Consider the following 18,096-nt stretch of genomic DNA (forward strand, 5'->3'; position numbering starts at 1 on the left):
ATGTCACGTATTTTCACTGATAAATGTGTGTGTATGTATGGCAAAATCCAACATCAACGCTATGTTCTAAGACATGGAAATCTTATTAACATTTACACATTTACAGTAAGTGGGAGCATCTGAATCATAACTGAAAAATTTCCCAAAATGTAGCATTATCTTCTCTATTAATTATTAGTGAATGGAAGATTTCCCATAATATGACAAATAAATTTTATAATTTGCAATCTTTTTCTTATTTTTTTGGTATTATTATAAAATATCATTTCCACATATTTATTAGCCTTTGTATAACTTAAAATTCCTATTTTATGTTTTTCTCTTTTGGATTTTATAGCCACTTTCTTACCTGTTTCTAAGAGTACATTAATACTTGAAGAGATTTAACTTTTGATTGTTATGCATATAATATAGTTTCATAGTTAGTTTCATTTATTTTATTGTATATGTGTATTTGTGTTTTTATGATTATATAAAAATATGTTCTATAATAAATTTAAAAAATAAGTGGGATATTATCTAGGAAATCTTATTTACAAAAAAATTGCTCACTATATCAACATATAATATAATATATAAATAAAAGCTTAAAAATATTTGTTGGATTACCTTCATATTTCAACAGGTGACAAACTATTTTAATAAAGATGGGTATCCCTTCTAACTACATAAATCTCTAGGAGGTTAAAAATAGTTTCATACCCTATTTGTACTATACTTCAGTATTTTTAAATTTTTTTTAAGGTCAAATTGCCTTACCTTCATCAATATCTGGAGGAAGCCCACCAACAAAAACTTTTCGAGAGAAGCGTTCTATTCGTTCTCCATTTTGATGAGCTGAATAACATGTGGGTGAATTTAAAACACCAACTTGATCACTGTGACCATCATCCAGCAAACCATCATCTATTGGAAAAAGGGAAGAACGACCTACAATATAAAAACAAAGATAAACTGAATCTCAGGTCTAAGAAAATGATAAAGTCAAGCATAAAAATATTAAAAACAAACTCAAAATAAAGGTGACACAAGTGTAAAGAAAAATTAGTGGAAATTTAGATAGTATAAGGTTTTAATTACCAAGAATTGAGAGACATAATCTAGAAGAATGACTTAGGGGTACAGTCATATGACAATTATTATATATACTGCAAAAAGAAAAACAAAACACTATATCATTTTTTAAATTGTTTTTATGCACAGCAACAAGAACCTGAAGTTTGGGGAAAAGACTGTTTGAATAACAGAAGAATCCTATAGAAACTGGTGGCAGAAAGGAAATAGAACAAACTACAATAAGGAAGAACACATGCAAAGAGTCAATATTTGTATGTAAGACAATGAGATAATCCACTATACATGTGCCAATTATCCAAAGCTTACTCGGGTTTTTTTGCATATGCAAAATTTTTAAAAAGGCATTCATTAGTCCCCATGTGAGACCCCTTCAAGAATGCACCCTTGTATATAGGGCACATGCTTGTTGTACAATGCTCTGAAATAATTCTGAGGCTAGACACTGTAAGGATCACAAAATGTAAAATAAACCTAATAAGATATAGTTCTCTGACCTCAAGAAATATAAATTTAGAAGAGGTAAAATATAATCATGGGACTACGGCACATGTCCATAAGAAAGCTACAAAATACTTCCAATGAAGTGTAATAATGCAAAGGAGCAGTCTGTCTAATCAAGGGTAATTTCTTAATATTATAATACATCTGTGGTAAAAAGGGAAAGGTAGCCCAGAGCACATTACAAAGTATAGAATACTTACAGGTAGAAATATTTATAGAACATTTGAGTAAATTTTCTATGTGGAAGGAGAAACATATGAAAAAGCAGAAAAAATAAACTTATTTATGAAATAAGCAGAATTCAAAGTTGGCTAAAGCATGTCAGAAACAAGGAGAGTAAAAGAAAATTCATTTGAAGCTAGCAGGAGTACTTAGCTTAAAAACCAGACTAAGGTGGGTGCGGTGGTGCATCCCTATAATCCCAGCAGCTTGGGAGGCTGAGGCAGGAGGATCTCAAATTCAAAGCTAGCTTTAGCAACGTGAGACACTAAGCAGCTCAGTGAGACCCTGCCTCTAAATTAAAAAAAAAAAAAAAAAAAGACTGGGGATATGGCTTAGTGGTTGAGTTCCCCTGAGTTCAATTCCTGGTATCTACCAACATCCCTGCTCCCCCCCCCCCCAAAAAAAAAACAGACTAAGAAGATATTTAGTAGGTGGTAGTACAGTGGTTCAAGCAAGATTATAATTTTCTTTTCTTTAGGAAAACTTAGCACATCTGGACAAAGAAGTTAGAAATGAGTAGATAAGAAGTTATACAAAAACTCCACAAAGGATGGCAGGCAATAAACAGTAGATGAGAAGCAAAATAGGGTAAAAGAATGGAAAAAAAGAATCAAAGAAACACTGCAGAAAATAAATGAACTATTAACTGATCATAGGGCAGTAAGGATCAGAAAGAGGGGTACAGGAAAGGGAAATGAGTTAAGCTTTAAACATGTAAAGTTTCATATGGTGCAGATGTATGGAACACGAGTGAAGAAAATAAATAAATTGCTGGGCACCGCGGTACATGCATGTAATCCCAACAGATCCAGAGGCTGAGGAAGGAAGATCTCAAGTTCAAAGCCAGCCTGAGCAACTTACTTAGGGAGACTCTGAGCAATTTAGCAAGACCCTGTCTCTAAACAGAATATTTACAAAAGAGCTGGGGATGCAGTTTGGTGATTAAGTGCCCCTAGGTTCAATCTCCCTATTAAAAAATACAAAGCAGATAATTTAGCATCAACTCCACAAGGGTGATAGTTTAAAGTTATTTGTAATGTCAGTAATTAAAAAACAAAAACAAAACAAACCCCTCCAGAAGAATGAGGAGGAAAAGTTCCTTTGGAAACAAGATAGTAGAACATTCAAGCAGTTACAGAAAGAAGTGGTAAACAAAAGGGGAGGGGGCACATATTACAAAGACAAAAGTCCTAACAAAAAGATAAAGCAGCAAAAGGAAGAAGAGAAAATGTGAGATGTTAAGAAGATGATGTTTAAAAAATGAGAACTATGTTTGAGGATATGCAAGATATTTGAAGGTACCAGTTTTAGTAAAATTGGATGGGAGTCACTCTTCAGGAGTTAGTTTTGTGAAGTATAAACATCAAATGAAGACTAGTCCTTGGAAATGTATTTGAGAAGGAAAAAGAAGAATGCAGAAAAGTTGTTTTTATTTCAAGATTAAGTATTTTTTTGATAAAGAAACAAGCATATGACTTACAGTACATGCCTTAATCTATAAAGTAAGAAATATTCAAAATAGGTCTTTAATATGCTATCATCTTGAACAGGATGACAATGATATGATACAAAGACAATTAGAAATGTCACACCCTGCATAGAACTGACTGGGGACAAGGAGGGAAGAGTGGGCTAAGGAGATGTTGGTTATAAGAAGTTTACAGTACACAAAAATAGGAGAAAACCATATTTGATATAGTAAACAGAAATTATTCTACAGATTTGATTTCAATTTAAATACTGTAAGATGTTCTGAAAAATACCCATGTTCATTGAGTGACTCTATAATTTAATAAATGTAACTGTCCAAAACTTTTGTTTTCAGAAACAAGAGCCAATGAAAAACAAAAGTCAATATTCTTTGTCATCAATGGAAAGAAATCTCTTCAACATGAAACTATAGGTATCCTTTATTTGAATCCTTAATAGTAGATGTGATTCATATTTTGGAGTTTTTCATATTTTTGCATTTTCAGATCAGGGATGCTCAATCTGTATTTTTACTTAATAAAATGAACATCAATATCTACTAAATTATGTGTGTTTTAATGAATAAGACTGAAACAAAACTAACTAGTTTTTAGGGAGTAAAAATGCCAAATTTAATTTTACTTATTTCAACCATGCAAATACTTTGGAAACTATTTCATTTAAAAGTGTCCTAACACACATTCAAACTTAGCATTACATAAATCTAACAGATAAAGTTTAAAAGACTTTTAACTTGAGAAAAAAAATACATAACATAAATATTTAGGGTCTGAATAGAAAGACTGAATACAGTGACAAAATAAATCACTGTAAGCAATGCCAGAAGGAGAAGTAACCACAAAAACGTTTTGGTAACTATAATATTATAAGTATATTTATATTCTGTAATCTAATTACATTTTATTACATTGTTATTATTATAATAGTTGCTATAATATTCAATCTAAAATAAAATATATTAGTTAGTATTATAAAAATATTACACAGTTAGTATATCTGTAAAGAAATCTACAATCTATTAGCCAAAGTTCAGCTGAGCAAAATATATAGCTGAAAGGTTAAGAACATTTCAAACATGAGCAACACTGGCAAGAATTTTCAATGCTGGAAAATAACTACAGCTCTCAAGAAGCAAAAAAGTTACGGATTTTTCATATTAATTTAAAAAGAGAAATTAAATAAATATAGATCTTCAACAAAACTACTACTTTTTATCTTGCCAATTATCCTTCCCTATAGCCCAAATTAATATGGCTGTAAAAGAAAAAAACAATAAGGTATGTCTACCATGTACAATATACTTCAAACACTCATTCTATGAATGATATACACATTTTTGCTGATACTTTGAAGAAATGACAATTAACTATAATGTAAATACAACAAAAATCCTGTGGGATGCAGCCAACGCCACACTTAAAAGGAATATTTGTAGTTTTAAATATATAGTGAAAAACTAGAAATGATTAAAACCAATAACAAGTTTCTGCCATGAAAAGCTGAAAAAATAGGAAATTCAACACAAAAATAAAGTAGTAAAAAACAAAACAAAGTCGATGACACAGAAAAAAGAGACTAACATTAAGAAAATAAAGATGAGTTAAATTGAAAGCTTATAAAATTGATAAGCCCCTGGGCAAGTTTATCAAGAAAAAAGGAAACTCAAGTTATAAATTCTACATATGAAAGAGGAAACATGAATCAATATAGAAATTACAGACATTAAAAGGCTAGAATCAGAAATATTATGAACAACTTTATATTAAGGAATTCAACAATTAAGAGGAAATGAACAAATTCCTTTTAAAAACAACACTTATCTTTTAACACCGACCCAAGAAAAACAGAAAAATCTAAAGAGTTTGATATCTTAAAAAAAAAATCTTTAACTTAAAATGCAAATAAAAACAAGGTAATAAACCTTCCAACAAAGAACATTCCAGGCCTAGATGGCTATACTGTGAAAGAAAGACTTTTGAAAACAAAATAACAGCAATTGTATACAAATTCTTTTAGAGCATAAAGAGGAAACACTTCCTAACATTAAAATATCACAAGAATATAATAAGAAAACTCATATATAATATCAATATCTCTTATAAACACAGATCAAAAATCCTACATGACATTGGCAGAGTGTAGAAAGCAGGCTGTGCCCTTCTGAGTTGCTGCTCCATGATATATAAAACAGTAGTTTATAAGCTGTGCCTAACCCTTCGTTACTCCATCTTATAAAGCATTAGTTTGCCATGAATTATTCCATTTGAGTATGTGTTGAAATAGAACAACTCTATACCTTGTTTGTACAAGTAAAAAACCACTATCTGCCTAGGACAACCATAAGACAAACTGAAAAATTAACTGTGCTAACAAAAATGACCACCTGTGAACTTGCTGAATTAAATCAGAAGCACATGGATACATGGACATATCAACTCTAATATCAGAAAAACCAAGTTCATGAGCTTATCAGCTTATTAACTCCATCATATTACAAGATAAAGCAACTCCCTTAACTTGAGACCTATAAAAGGTAGAACAAGGCAGCACACTGACCCCATCATCTGGTCACTCACCATGAGCCTTTTCCAGGAAAACTACCACAGCAATGAACCTCTATTTTTGTCCCCAGGCTTTAGCTCAGCACAGTTTCTCCTGCGCCTGACAATAATGCATAGCTCACTCCAAACTGACATCTCAAGTTGACACTATGAAACTGCTATCTGTATGGATACTGAACTAGAACAAGTTCCATATTGAACTTGTTCTAGTTAATCTTATCTGACCACCTTCAAGGACTCTGCATTCATTCCTATGTGCTCTCTGCCTTTGCTCAGTTCAGCCTCCTGAACCTGTGTGGCCACCTTAAGCAGGCGCGCGCAGGCGCTCTCTCTCTCTCTCTCTCTCTCTCTCTCTCACACACACACACACACACACACACACAATTATATTAGTGTGATGCGTGACTTGTGTTACTGTTGAAAGTGGTATAGCTTGATAACTTAGTGTTATTCAATAAATTCTGACATTGTGGAATGACACAAATTTGTTTGGTCTATATTAATGGCATAGCTCACTCAGAACAAAGGTAAATCCAAAAATATATGAAAATGAAAATACATCATGATTAAGTGGAATGTATTATAAGCCTTTAGAAACCCTGCTTCACCATCATGCCTTGCCATCAGGAAAATGCAAATTACAAGCATAATGAGTCACTACACATGTCTTTGCAGATTTCATCTCTAGACATATTTACTTTAAAATTAAGTTCATTAAAATTCTGTTCCCTTTAAAAATTGGTATGACTGGGTAAGCAGTCTCATCAAAGTGGGGGGCAAGTTGGGTCAGCAAATATTTTTTTTCTATGAAGGCTCGAACAGTAAATATTTTAAGCTTTGCAAGTAACACATTCTTTGCTGCAACTGCTCAACTCTGCCATCATTCTAACTCCAAAGCAGTCAGAAAATAAGTAAATAAATGGGTAAATAATTGCTGTGTTTCATAAACTCTGTTTAAAAAAATGGGAAGCTTGGCCTATGTGCCATAGTTTGTTGACTGCTGTGTTGAAGTATTATTCTGGCATTTTAAAAAAATGCCTCAGATGCCTTCTGCATTCTCTGATAGCTATTGAAATTATCTAAGATGAGAATTTCAGCCTAGGTTGAATCATAATAAAAAGGATTTGATAGTGGAGATAGTAGGAACTATACACTTATTCTGGCTACTTCACAAAACTGTTTCAAATCAGAAAGTCCTGGGTCAGCTTTAAAGAAATGCATGGATATACTTCATTATTAATAATTCCTTATTTATGATAGCACATAAATCTGAATGGCTATGTGCTATAAATAAGTCAAACCTCAGTAACTCAAGCTCTGTAGTTTGTATCCCTTTAAAATTATTTTTCTTATCTTCCCATTCCACATGTAAGTTACTAACTCAAGCTTTGAGTTTCCTTGCTGGAAAAGACTACTCCCTGAGGCTTGTATCAACTAAAATAGGCTCTTTATTTCTATTATTCTAAATATTCTATATATTCTTATTTTAGAGCATAGCAGCCCTTTAATCTTCTACTAATGGGGCAGAGGTTGTGATATAGAAATATTTTAAGTTGAATGACAGGCTTAAATTACTCTTTATACCCCCCTATATAACTTCCACTTTACTCTAACCCAGACCACTCTACTTCACCCTCAGAATGGAATGAAACAATAATACCAAAGAGAGGTAGTTTTCTTCATGTGAAAGTCACCTCCCCATGTGTGTATTCCTTTCTTAATCCTGTTTCCCAGAAAGCTCTGAAGCAGAATTCTTTATAGTTCCCAAGAACAGGGATACATAAAAGAAGTAGTAGGTTCCAATAAAATACAGGGAAAGAAAGTTAAAAATTGGTAAGTATGTAACAAGAAAACTGAATTGCTCTGTAGTTTCAAAAATACTTAAAGATCAGAATAAATTGGTTGTTTTCAAGAGAACTGAGACTCTATATTGCATTGTGCAATAAGCCAGTCCACAAATGTGAAAATGGCTACTAAAATTCTAAAGTCTCCTGCTCTCTTCTCAGCTTACTAACAGCAGTCTTTAGTAAGTCATTCAGCTTCAGTTTTCTAAATTTTGAGTTTCTATCCTAATTGTTTTAGTGAGAAAACTGAAGAACCAAAAAGATCCAATTAAGTATCTAAAGAAACCAGATTCCAGTAATGAAATTAAACCAGACAATCTGAAATATGAAACTAAACTACAACTTAAGAATATAAAATACGTGGGTTTTGGTTGTTAGTGGGGGTGGATGGCTTCACCTGTTTATTTTCAAAGTACACACACTCATCACTAGGTGAAAAGAAGTTGAAGCACTGGCACACATTTACAAAATGTATCAAAGGGCAATATTATTACTTATTACTGTTCACCCTCCATGGCTTAAGGGAGATCCTAGAGGTGGGGGAAAGCACTTTGTAGTCAGTGTGGCACTCAGAACAAGCAGAACTGCACCAACAACATGTGGGTACTGCTCACTTAGAGAGCAGCCCAGTAGTGTTGTCACTTTTGGTTACTCTCATGCTATCAACTCTTCTCCCTCTCAGTTTCTTTTTTCTTCTTTTTTTTTTTAAGAGAGAGAGAGAGAGAGAGAGAGAGAGGGAGGGAGGGAGGGAGGGAGGGAGGGAGGGGGAGGGAGGGAGGGAGGGAGGGGGAGAGGGAGAGGGGAGGGGGGAGGGAGGAGGGGGGAGGGGAGGGGAGGGGGGAGGGAGGAGGGGGGAGGGGAGGGGAGGGGAGGGGAGGGGAGGGGAGGGGAGGGGAGAGGAGAGGAGAGGAGAGGAGAGATAATTTTTTAATATTTATTTTTCAGTTTTTGGTGGACACAACATCTTTATTTTTATGTAGCTGAGGATTGAACCCAGCGCCCTGTGCATGCCAGGCGAGTGCATTACCACTTGAGCCACATCCCCAGCCCCTCCCTCTCAATTTCTGCACTTGGAAAAGGGAGAGGGGCAAAGTTTTAAAGAGAGAAAATGTCAACAGCTTTCCTAGACTCATTCTTAGGACACCACACAAGAATGTTGAGGGAAACCCTGTCATGAGGGAAGGAGAGAGAAACCTAGAGGCAGTGCAGGTGGGCAGGGATGAGCAAGAGGAAAAGGACTATGGTTTTAGAAGACAGAGTAATATTAGCAACACAATTTCTACCAGTCAGTGCTAATTATCTACTTAGTACACGTACTATTTTCAACTGAGTCAAAGATAAAAATAATCTGGAACTGTAAATTATATACAATGGATAAAACAATGGGGATAGTTTAGAGAGAGGAAAAAAAACACATGGTGTGTCAACTTTACTAAATTTATTAAACATGTTTCTTAAACAGACCCACTATAAGCAGAAACCTTATTTTAAGATACAGAAATAACTTTTTAAAAAGTTTACAAAGGAATACTTCATTAATAACTGTAATTAGTATGAAAATACACCTTAAAGTTTGAGAGAGTCAGAATTAAAAACTTGTACAAGTGCTTACATAAAAATTTAATTCTTCTGTGAGTTTTAGATATTGCATGGAAATTCTGGAATAATTAATTACAACACTGATCAGTAAAATCCAATTAGCAACAATTATACCATAGCAAACAGAAAGGAATTACCTCGTCTTCGCCCATAACTCCTTGCTGCATGTAAACAAAGGACAAATTGTAAAATGTCAGAACTAAAAATAAGCCCACATATACAAATATCTGTGATATGAAAAAGCCATGTGGGCATCTGAAAATTAGTGCTATTTTGTTTTAAGAGCTGTGATAATGTCACTACAGTACTTGCCTGATGTTTTACCATTTACAAAGCATTTTCAGATGTGTGTGTATATACATACATACATACATAAACTCTTTTAGAAGCTAAAATATGGACAGTTTAAAAGGAATAATTTTATTAAATAACCATTATTAAAATCACCTAAACCGTATAAAACTATAAAATTAGGCAGGGAATACATAATTTACCCTCATTCCCATTTAAAGTTCAGAAATATTTATTTCATTTGATCATGATAGGAATATACAACAATTTATAGTTAAATAGTATCCCAAATAATTTTCTCAATGAATAAAAACAACTTGTATTAAATTCTTATTTCCTATTTTTATAAAGAGTAGTGATGGTATGCAATTTCCAACAAATTATTGCTATTTAGATCTAATCTACATTATAGGAAGAAGTAGTTGACCAAGAAAATATACTACCACTAAGCTGATACTATGAGGCCTGTACAGCTGAGATAGAATATAAAATCTGTATTCACACTTGCTTGGTTAGAGAAATCGTTAATGATGTACTATAGCTAATAATACTTTCTATTCTTTTGATATATTTTTTAACACATATCTACTAAATGTTTATGTATCTCCCTCTGGGAAAGGAAAGATTCAGATACAAATTATTATTAATATAATCATAGAAAAACATTTCAATTTGCTACTATCTGTTTACATAATTTCTAAAAGGAAAACAATACTAAAATTTCTTCTTAAGAACCTATCAGTTTGATAAAACCCCCATCTTGGTTTTAAATAACTCTTCCTATCAAATCTGAGCACATAATAATGAGTATTTTTACCCTAGAATTAATGTATAAAGTCAAAGCAATAAACCAAAAAATGACTATTAAAAAATTAATATCTTAATTCATAATTAATTCATGTTCATAGACATTTTTGGGTCTGGGAAAAATTCAAAACTGTTTAAATATCAAATCAAAATATGTAGCAAAAGCTGTCATTTGTGTCAACCCCCCCAAAAAAGTATAAAATTTAAAAATCAAAAGAAAACATTTGACTTCATTAAATATATTCTCTTTTAGAAATTTAAAAAATATATTTTCAGTTTTATAATATTAAGGCTTTAAATAATGTGACTATAAGTTAGAATGCTACATTTATTCTTCTATAATAAAAAAGTAGGAATACAAACTTATCAACTCTTGTTAATTTACATTTGCAAGAAAAAAAGTCAATAAACATAGGGCTCATATCAGAGCCTTTTAAATAAAATAACTTTATTTGCATCTCTATCATTACAATGTCTTTACTAAACTATATGATTTACACTTAACCTCTCCTTAAGCTCCTATGACCTCAAAGCCTCGCAGATTTATTTCATAGCTCACCTGTTCTACATATTAGTTTAGGGTGAGAGTGAAAGTGCACGTAGCATTAAGAATTTTGTTTTCTAGGTCTTTTAAGACTTTTAGAGACCTTAAAAATAAGAGTTTCACAGCAATGGGAGATTAACTATGCAAAATCAGATTCTTAAAGGTAATATTCAGAGCTATCAAGAGTAGACTGTCCAAGAGTGAATTCTCTAAAAGTCTTAGTATCTGTATTAAGCCTGGAAATAGTCAATAGTTCCCAAACCTTTCACAGTATCTGTCAGGAGTTGGGCTTCCTGCTTATCCCTAGGTACAGTATAATGATGTTAATCCAGTATACATGTGCTTTAGAAAATTTCATTCATAGCTATAGAGGGCCAAAAATTTAAAAAGGCATATGGAACTATTTTCATTAAATTTCAAGTCAAATGATGAATTATACTGAAGCCATAACACAGCATATAATTTTTGACCTACTAAAAAAATTAATGACATCATAACACTTTATGTTCTTAAGTATTGTGTTCCTAGCTGAGGCTACTCAATACTAAAATAGTCAAAATATGTATAAATATTCACAGCATCTTATGTTTCATCACATTCCTAGGCTTGAACATAATTATTTAGACATTTTCTCAAACTAGCTCATACCTGAGAAATTTTAGAATCCTGTAAAAAAGCCACTCTATATCCCCACCACCACCCTGGATAACTCTAAGAAGTAAAACTGACTTCATATAAAGCTAACCCATGTGAAATATTTCCTATTTCCTGTCATGGAAATAACCAATTTGCCACAATCACACTAAATAATTGTTTTTATACTCACTTTTCTACCAATATTTCTAAGTGAATTTTGGAGGTATATTTCAGTATAACATCAAATCAGAATTATAAGAAACCCACCAGTAAGAAAAGAAAATTATGTGACTATTTTAAAAAAATATTTCTTTAAAAGTCTGCTTCTCTAATTCAGAAAATAATTTAGGGGAAAAAAGAGGAAACATTTTTTGCATAAAAACTGTATTTACAACATCAAATTTCATGAACATATATATTTGATAAAATATTTATAAAAAGGAACTTTACACAAAAAGTTAGGACTGGCTATTTGATACACATATATGTACATTTAATATATACATATATTATTGATGGGTGAACTTCTTCATGTATTTAAAGATAGTAAGAAGGCTCTGAGAATAGCTTGAAGACCTTGCCTATAAGAAGTGACTTTACAATTTGATCCTGGTTTCTCAGTAATCTTATTCAGGGTTTTATCCACAGCTATAAAAAAGAAATAGAATGATTTTAACATTCTGTTTAGGGACTTTGAGCCTTAAAATACTGGCTGTCAGCTAAAGCTGTGAAAGCTGAATTATTGCAGCTGGAAAAAGGAACATACAAGACATAGCAAATTAGCTGGAAAAAGGTGAAAACTCTCTCAATGAGAAACTATTTTTATTTCCTTAACTTGAAAAAGCAAAAGTAGGAAAAGAAATCTACTGACCCCCAAATTATAATAATACTTTTCAAGATCCAAATAAAATCTGCTGTTATCTACTCTATTCATTCCCTGCAGCATGACAAAGAACTCAAGATTCCTATTTTCATGACTTAATATAGTGTATTCAGAACATCTGCCTTCAGAAATGCAGCTTCACTTATACGTAAATTTTCTTTAGTAAAAGGTATGCAGAATTTCTCCCTCCCCACAAAAGTACAGCAAGCTTTTGATCACACAGATGGCAATACCTGGGTAATCAATGCAAATTTAAATTTCAAACTAGCTTGCTGATACCATCCAATCCAATCGCTATACTTCTGCTCTTCTTGTTCCCCTTTTGTAAAAGGTGGTAATAAAAATATATGTAATTTTACTTGGGAGAGGTGGGGAGAGTACAATGCAATCCAAATAGAGACAAATACTTGAATGATACACCATCTTGAATTCCTCCTTACTACTGTGGAAAAAGGAATTTTGTTGTTTATTGTTTTACTATAATATATAAGATTTATATAGTTATAAATATAAACAATATTTAACCTCAGATTTTTAGACAATTTATATATTCTTATGTAATGTGATTTCCTTAAAGTGCTGAATGGTAAATGAGGACTTATATTCTAATAATATTTTAGTTTTTCAATGGTGGCAGTCTCTAATAGTCAATTCATCTTGATTTCAACTTGATTTGAGGAACACATTCTACTCAGAAGTAGTGGCCTTCTTGCAGTTTTATTTATTAATGGTGTTTGCACTCTCTCTTCTACCAATGTTTCTTTGTAAATTTTTTATTGTTTAATTTTTAATAATCATGTTATATATGTGGAAAATATATCTGAGTTAACAAAATCTCAGATTTAAGAATTTGCATAGTTTTTGCTAGTGTGACCAAATTCATGACTTTTAGCCTATTCCCTGAGAATTGCTTAACAGACTATTGAAAAGTTTAACAATAAGCTGTGCAGTGTTGTGACTCAGGAACCTGAAGCAGGAGAATCACAAATTGAAGACCAATCTCAGCAACTTAGTGAGGCCCTAAACAAATTAGTGAGACTCTGTCTCTAAGAAAAATTAAAAATAAAAAAAGGGCAGGGGATGTGGCTTACTGGTTAAGCACCCTGGGTTCAACCCTCAGTACCAAAAAAAAAAAAAAATAAAAAAAAGTCTAACCAGAACTATGAATTAGCTAGTAAGGTAGAATCATAAAACCTGTATAATGTTTGCCATGTCTGACTAACAACCAACTGTACTATTATTTAGATGGTATTATTTTTTATTAAAGGTATTCAAACTTAACATTATTGGGACATCACAGGTGATCTGTCTTCCAAATTTTCTAAGAAATATTAATTTATTAAAACAATTATGAATTTATTTTAATCTGTGCATCATGAAAATTAACCTTGCATGTTTCAAGAAGCAAAAGTATCAACATTATTTTGCACTGATCCAAACTTTGTCCCTATAAATCTTCTACAAATGGCTCCAGTTTGGCTTTTTAGAATAACATAAAACAAAGTTTTGTTTATTATATATGACATCCTTCAAATAGTTGAAAGTATCAGTATGTCTTCTCTTAATTTTATTTTCTCCAAAGTAGACATACTCAGCTCTTTCATCTATTCAAAGGACACCATTTTCCCTCTTGCAAAATCATTGTTTCTCACTGTTCTACATCATTCATTACTTCCAGCTAACATTTACTTTCAGAAACTGTTATAAATACTTTAAATGAGTTAATTCATTCACTCTTCTAAACAGTCCCTCTGAGGCAAGGTAGTATGCTATTTTCATTTTAAATATGCAGGAACTAAGTCAAAGTAAAATAAGGTAAACTGTTCAAGGTTACGTAGTTAGAAAAAGCAAACTGGCTTCATTCAGAGTCTGTGATATCAACCACAGTGAACTATTGCTAAACAACTACAAATACGTTCAGACAAAATGTATTACTAAATATTGATTTTTTTGAAAGTCAACAGTATTAACTATGCTTGTTGGGTAAGGGATACAACTTACTTAATCAACTGTCCAAAAGTGAGTTATATATATTTGGCATACTTTTTATTTTAAGAAAAAGGCTTTTAATAATTAAAAAGTCATCCTTCTCTACTAGACACTACACTTTCTTTAATGGGTCAATGATATTTAATAAATAGTTTAAGCAGAGCCTTGAAGTAACAGTATTTACTTTTCATATTTCTCAGGGAGACAATATGCTAATACAATTGAATTTCATGTAGTTAAAAGTAGCTCAAGAAAAAATTCCCTTTACCTTTTAGTGTACTACACTTTGCTAGTTCTCTCTTCGATAACCTTAATGTCTAAAATTTAAATTATTACTATTTAATACTTCTTTATCCCATGAATATACCCAATTATGTGATTTCTTGCTTCACCTCTTTACCAGTGATCCAAAATAAGTAAAAGAAAATTTTTTCCTCTTTGGATCAAATTGTCTCTTCCCTGACCTATATACATCTTGATGTCCTAGTTTCATTCTCCTTTATTTTCCCCTTGGTCTCTTGGCAAAAGATTCCAGAATTTCTAGGTTGACTTCCTATATCAAGTAAATATTGTAGCTCCAAATGATAGACTACTGAGTGCTTACATAATTTAAAAAAAGTGATTTGTCTACAAGATGTAATTGTTGCTTGAAATAAAACATTCTTATGTATTGTATGTGATCTCTTTTCCACTTAACATAATGGCTTTTGACAACAAAATCAACAATTAGTTTAATAAAGTTTAGTGCAACAAAAATGTAAGTCGTAAAAACAGTGTGTCTACAAAGCTCTTCACTCACACAAAATTTGAATATTTTATTGTGACCATCCTAGCTTACACTATTTCATTTAACAATTTAGGAGTATCTGTGAATAATCTATAAAATTATCTCAAAGTATTTCTCTTTCAAATGGAATTTAACAGAATGTGTGAAATATATACAAATTCAAACTTTTAAACAGAATTGCTTTATCACAAGTTAAAACAGAAATGTGAGGAATCTTTATTTACCACACTGAATATTTAAGGAAGGAAGATCAATATTTACAATTTATTGTTTCCTGAACTTATCATTATTTTATAAATCAAGCAAAGGGAATAATAAAAACAAGCTATTTTCTGGTTTGTACACTCAGTTACAGAACTATCCTTTTTAGTTACAGATTTAGAATCAGAAACCAGCTGTCCAATAGGAAAAAAAAAAGTTGAATACAGAAGTGGAATTTCTAGAACATGTCTTGTCAGAGTCCTCATGCTCAGAGTAAATAAGATTAGGCTACTGTATGGCAGACCACTCAACACACAAGTTAAATGTTGAACAGGCCAACCAATCAGCTCTCTTAATGCTCTGCTTCAATTTTTTTTCATTCCAAATCCTATCTACTCTGACAATCTCCCTAGTAGCATGAACTTTATTTTTACTTTTCTGTCACTGTTGTTGTCTTTCCTTAATATTAGTTTACATGGCCTAGTTTTACATTGGCCTCATTTTCAGTGTTTGTTCCTCAACTTTATTGCCAAAACTTTAGTTGAAATATAAGAGCCAAGTCCTTCTACTGTTCTCCCTTTCCTTCCCCCACTCACCTATTGTGAAGAATATTTTAATTTTCAATCCCTATTCCTATAATCATGGCTGTGCTAAGTGTTATGATTCTGTCATACATTAATATTTGTTCAACAGAAGGAAAACAACTCAAAACTTATTTTCATCCTAACTGAACTTCATTAAGTAAAATTTCTAGTTAGAATCAATTAAGTTAGCATTGACTATAAAATTTACAGAATCATTGGTATATTCCTTCAACATAAACATAAGTACTTACACTAAGAAACAAGTTACTTACACTAAGAAACAAATTCTACATACTTTACAAACTTTATCTTACTTAATTCGTGTAATAAACCAACTGTTTCCATTTTACAACTGGGGAAATGAAGGTGATAATTACTTGCCAAAGGTCATAACTTAAAATAAGAAATCCAGTTTATACCAGTTCAAACAAGGATTGCCCCTATGTCTGTGACCACTGAATTAAATTACAATGTCACAAATACACTTCAATGACTACTGCAGCCTGAATATACTCTTGATTTCTAATTCTTTCTATATAGGAATATCCATAGTTTTGTTGTTGTTCTTTATTATTTTTGATATAGGGTCTTGCTAGTCAAGTCTCAAACTGATCTGGCCTAAAATTCCTACTGCCTAAACCTCCTGAGTAGCTGTGATTACAGGTATGCACCACTGTGCCTACATCTACAGCTTTATTTCATACTTATAAAATTATTAAATCATGTGTATGGGTAACTTTCAGAGAAACATGTATTTATATTCCTCTTCATTTATATAAACCAAATAGAAACAAAATTTTTTATAAAACTTACCATTTAACATCAACAGATTGTCAGTTCCTGGATGTGGATAACTCAATCGACCTATAAAATGAGAGGAAAAAAGTAAATTGAATACTATGGAGCTATTTGAAAAACCAAAAAGGGAAGGGTAGTATAGAGGAAATAATACTGAGCACAGTGTATTTCTTAAAAATTAAAAAGCTAATCTTTAACTCAAATTTATATTAACTAAATTATCTTTGAAAATTGAAAACAAAATGAAAAAGTTATCCTTAGTTCCTAGATTGTAAGATCACAATGTGATGTGCGAACAATGACATCAAAGTTTGTTTTCTGAAATGTAAAAACAATATAGATGTCCTAGTTGTAAAACTTAATATGGAATATGAATTTATTAAATTTTTTCAAAGCTGTCTGTAATTTTCTACACAGATTTCTTGTGCCACAAATGAAACTTGAAGGAATTTATATTTCTAAGTCAAAAATGACTAAATTGTTAAAATAAAAAATAAGCAGAAAAATTCATCACAACTTTCTATTTAATTCAATGTGGTTTTATAATATTTAAATAAAGAAGCATAATAAAAACATCAATTTTGTTATTACAAATGTTATTGGAAATGTAGCTTGTTTAGCTTTACAAATGGTTTAAAAATAAAAAGTGAAAAATGTTAGAGTTTATGAGCATAGCAGCAAAGTATTTCCTTTGAGTCATTCTTCATTTAAGAACTTTGTGTTGCATAGCGATAAGAGTACTACATAATGCTAAAAATAAATGCTATGCAGAAAACATACTGTGGTTTATACGGTGTTTACATAAGACCATAAGACTTTCTTGACTAAATACCCACAGCAAGGATGACCATCATTTTCAGCCCATTAAAATACAGTACTTTTGTCAGGTGCAGTGGCGCATGCCTGTAATCCCACCCAGCAGCTCCAGGAGGCTGAAACAGTAGGATTTTTGAGTTCGAAGCCAGCCTCAGCAGTTTAGTGAGGCTGTAAGGAACTCAGCAAGACCCTCTCTCTAAATAAAATATTTTTAAAAGGGCTAGGGATGTGGCTCAGTGGTTAAGCACCCCTAGGTTCAATCCCTGATACAAAGAAAAAAAATACAGTTCTTTTCCCTAATGTTTGAATCTGATAGACTATTTAAAAAGGTATGTTTAAAATATCTTCAGAAAATGGTTGAAAATTAACTGTCTAGGACTGTGTTCGAGCCACTTTCAGCACTGTTTTAAAAAGATACTATGATAGCATAATTCAGTGCCACCAGAAGGATGACCAATATGTACC

The 18,096-nt window shown here is 32.0% G+C and overlaps 1 protein-coding gene across 7 annotated transcripts in view; it reads right to left on the reverse strand.

Annotated features, from left to right (window-relative positions):
* The window catches only part of Cpeb2 (cytoplasmic polyadenylation element binding protein 2), a 68,927-nt gene that overhangs the window by 15,639 nt on the left and 35,192 nt on the right, over positions 1-18,096 (reverse strand). For 4 of the 7 annotated variants that reach the window (XM_026402841.2, XM_026402812.2, XM_026402789.2 and 1 more), the window contains 3 exons: positions 16,831-16,881; positions 9,433-9,456; positions 760-930 (listed from right to left, as the gene is read on the reverse strand). In XM_026402841.2, coding sequence (XP_026258626.1) covers positions 760-930; positions 9,433-9,456; positions 16,831-16,881 — 246 coding nt within the window. The remainder of the gene's footprint in view (positions 1-759; positions 931-9,432; positions 9,457-16,830; positions 16,882-18,096) is intronic. The other 3 variants (XM_026402832.2, XM_026402793.2, XM_026402821.2) reach the window with 1 other exon arrangement.

The sequence above is a fragment of the Urocitellus parryii genome, chromosome 10, assembly GCF_045843805.1.
Source record: "Urocitellus parryii isolate mUroPar1 chromosome 10, mUroPar1.hap1, whole genome shotgun sequence".
Classification (NCBI taxonomy): Eukaryota; Metazoa; Chordata; class Mammalia; order Rodentia; family Sciuridae; genus Urocitellus; species Urocitellus parryii.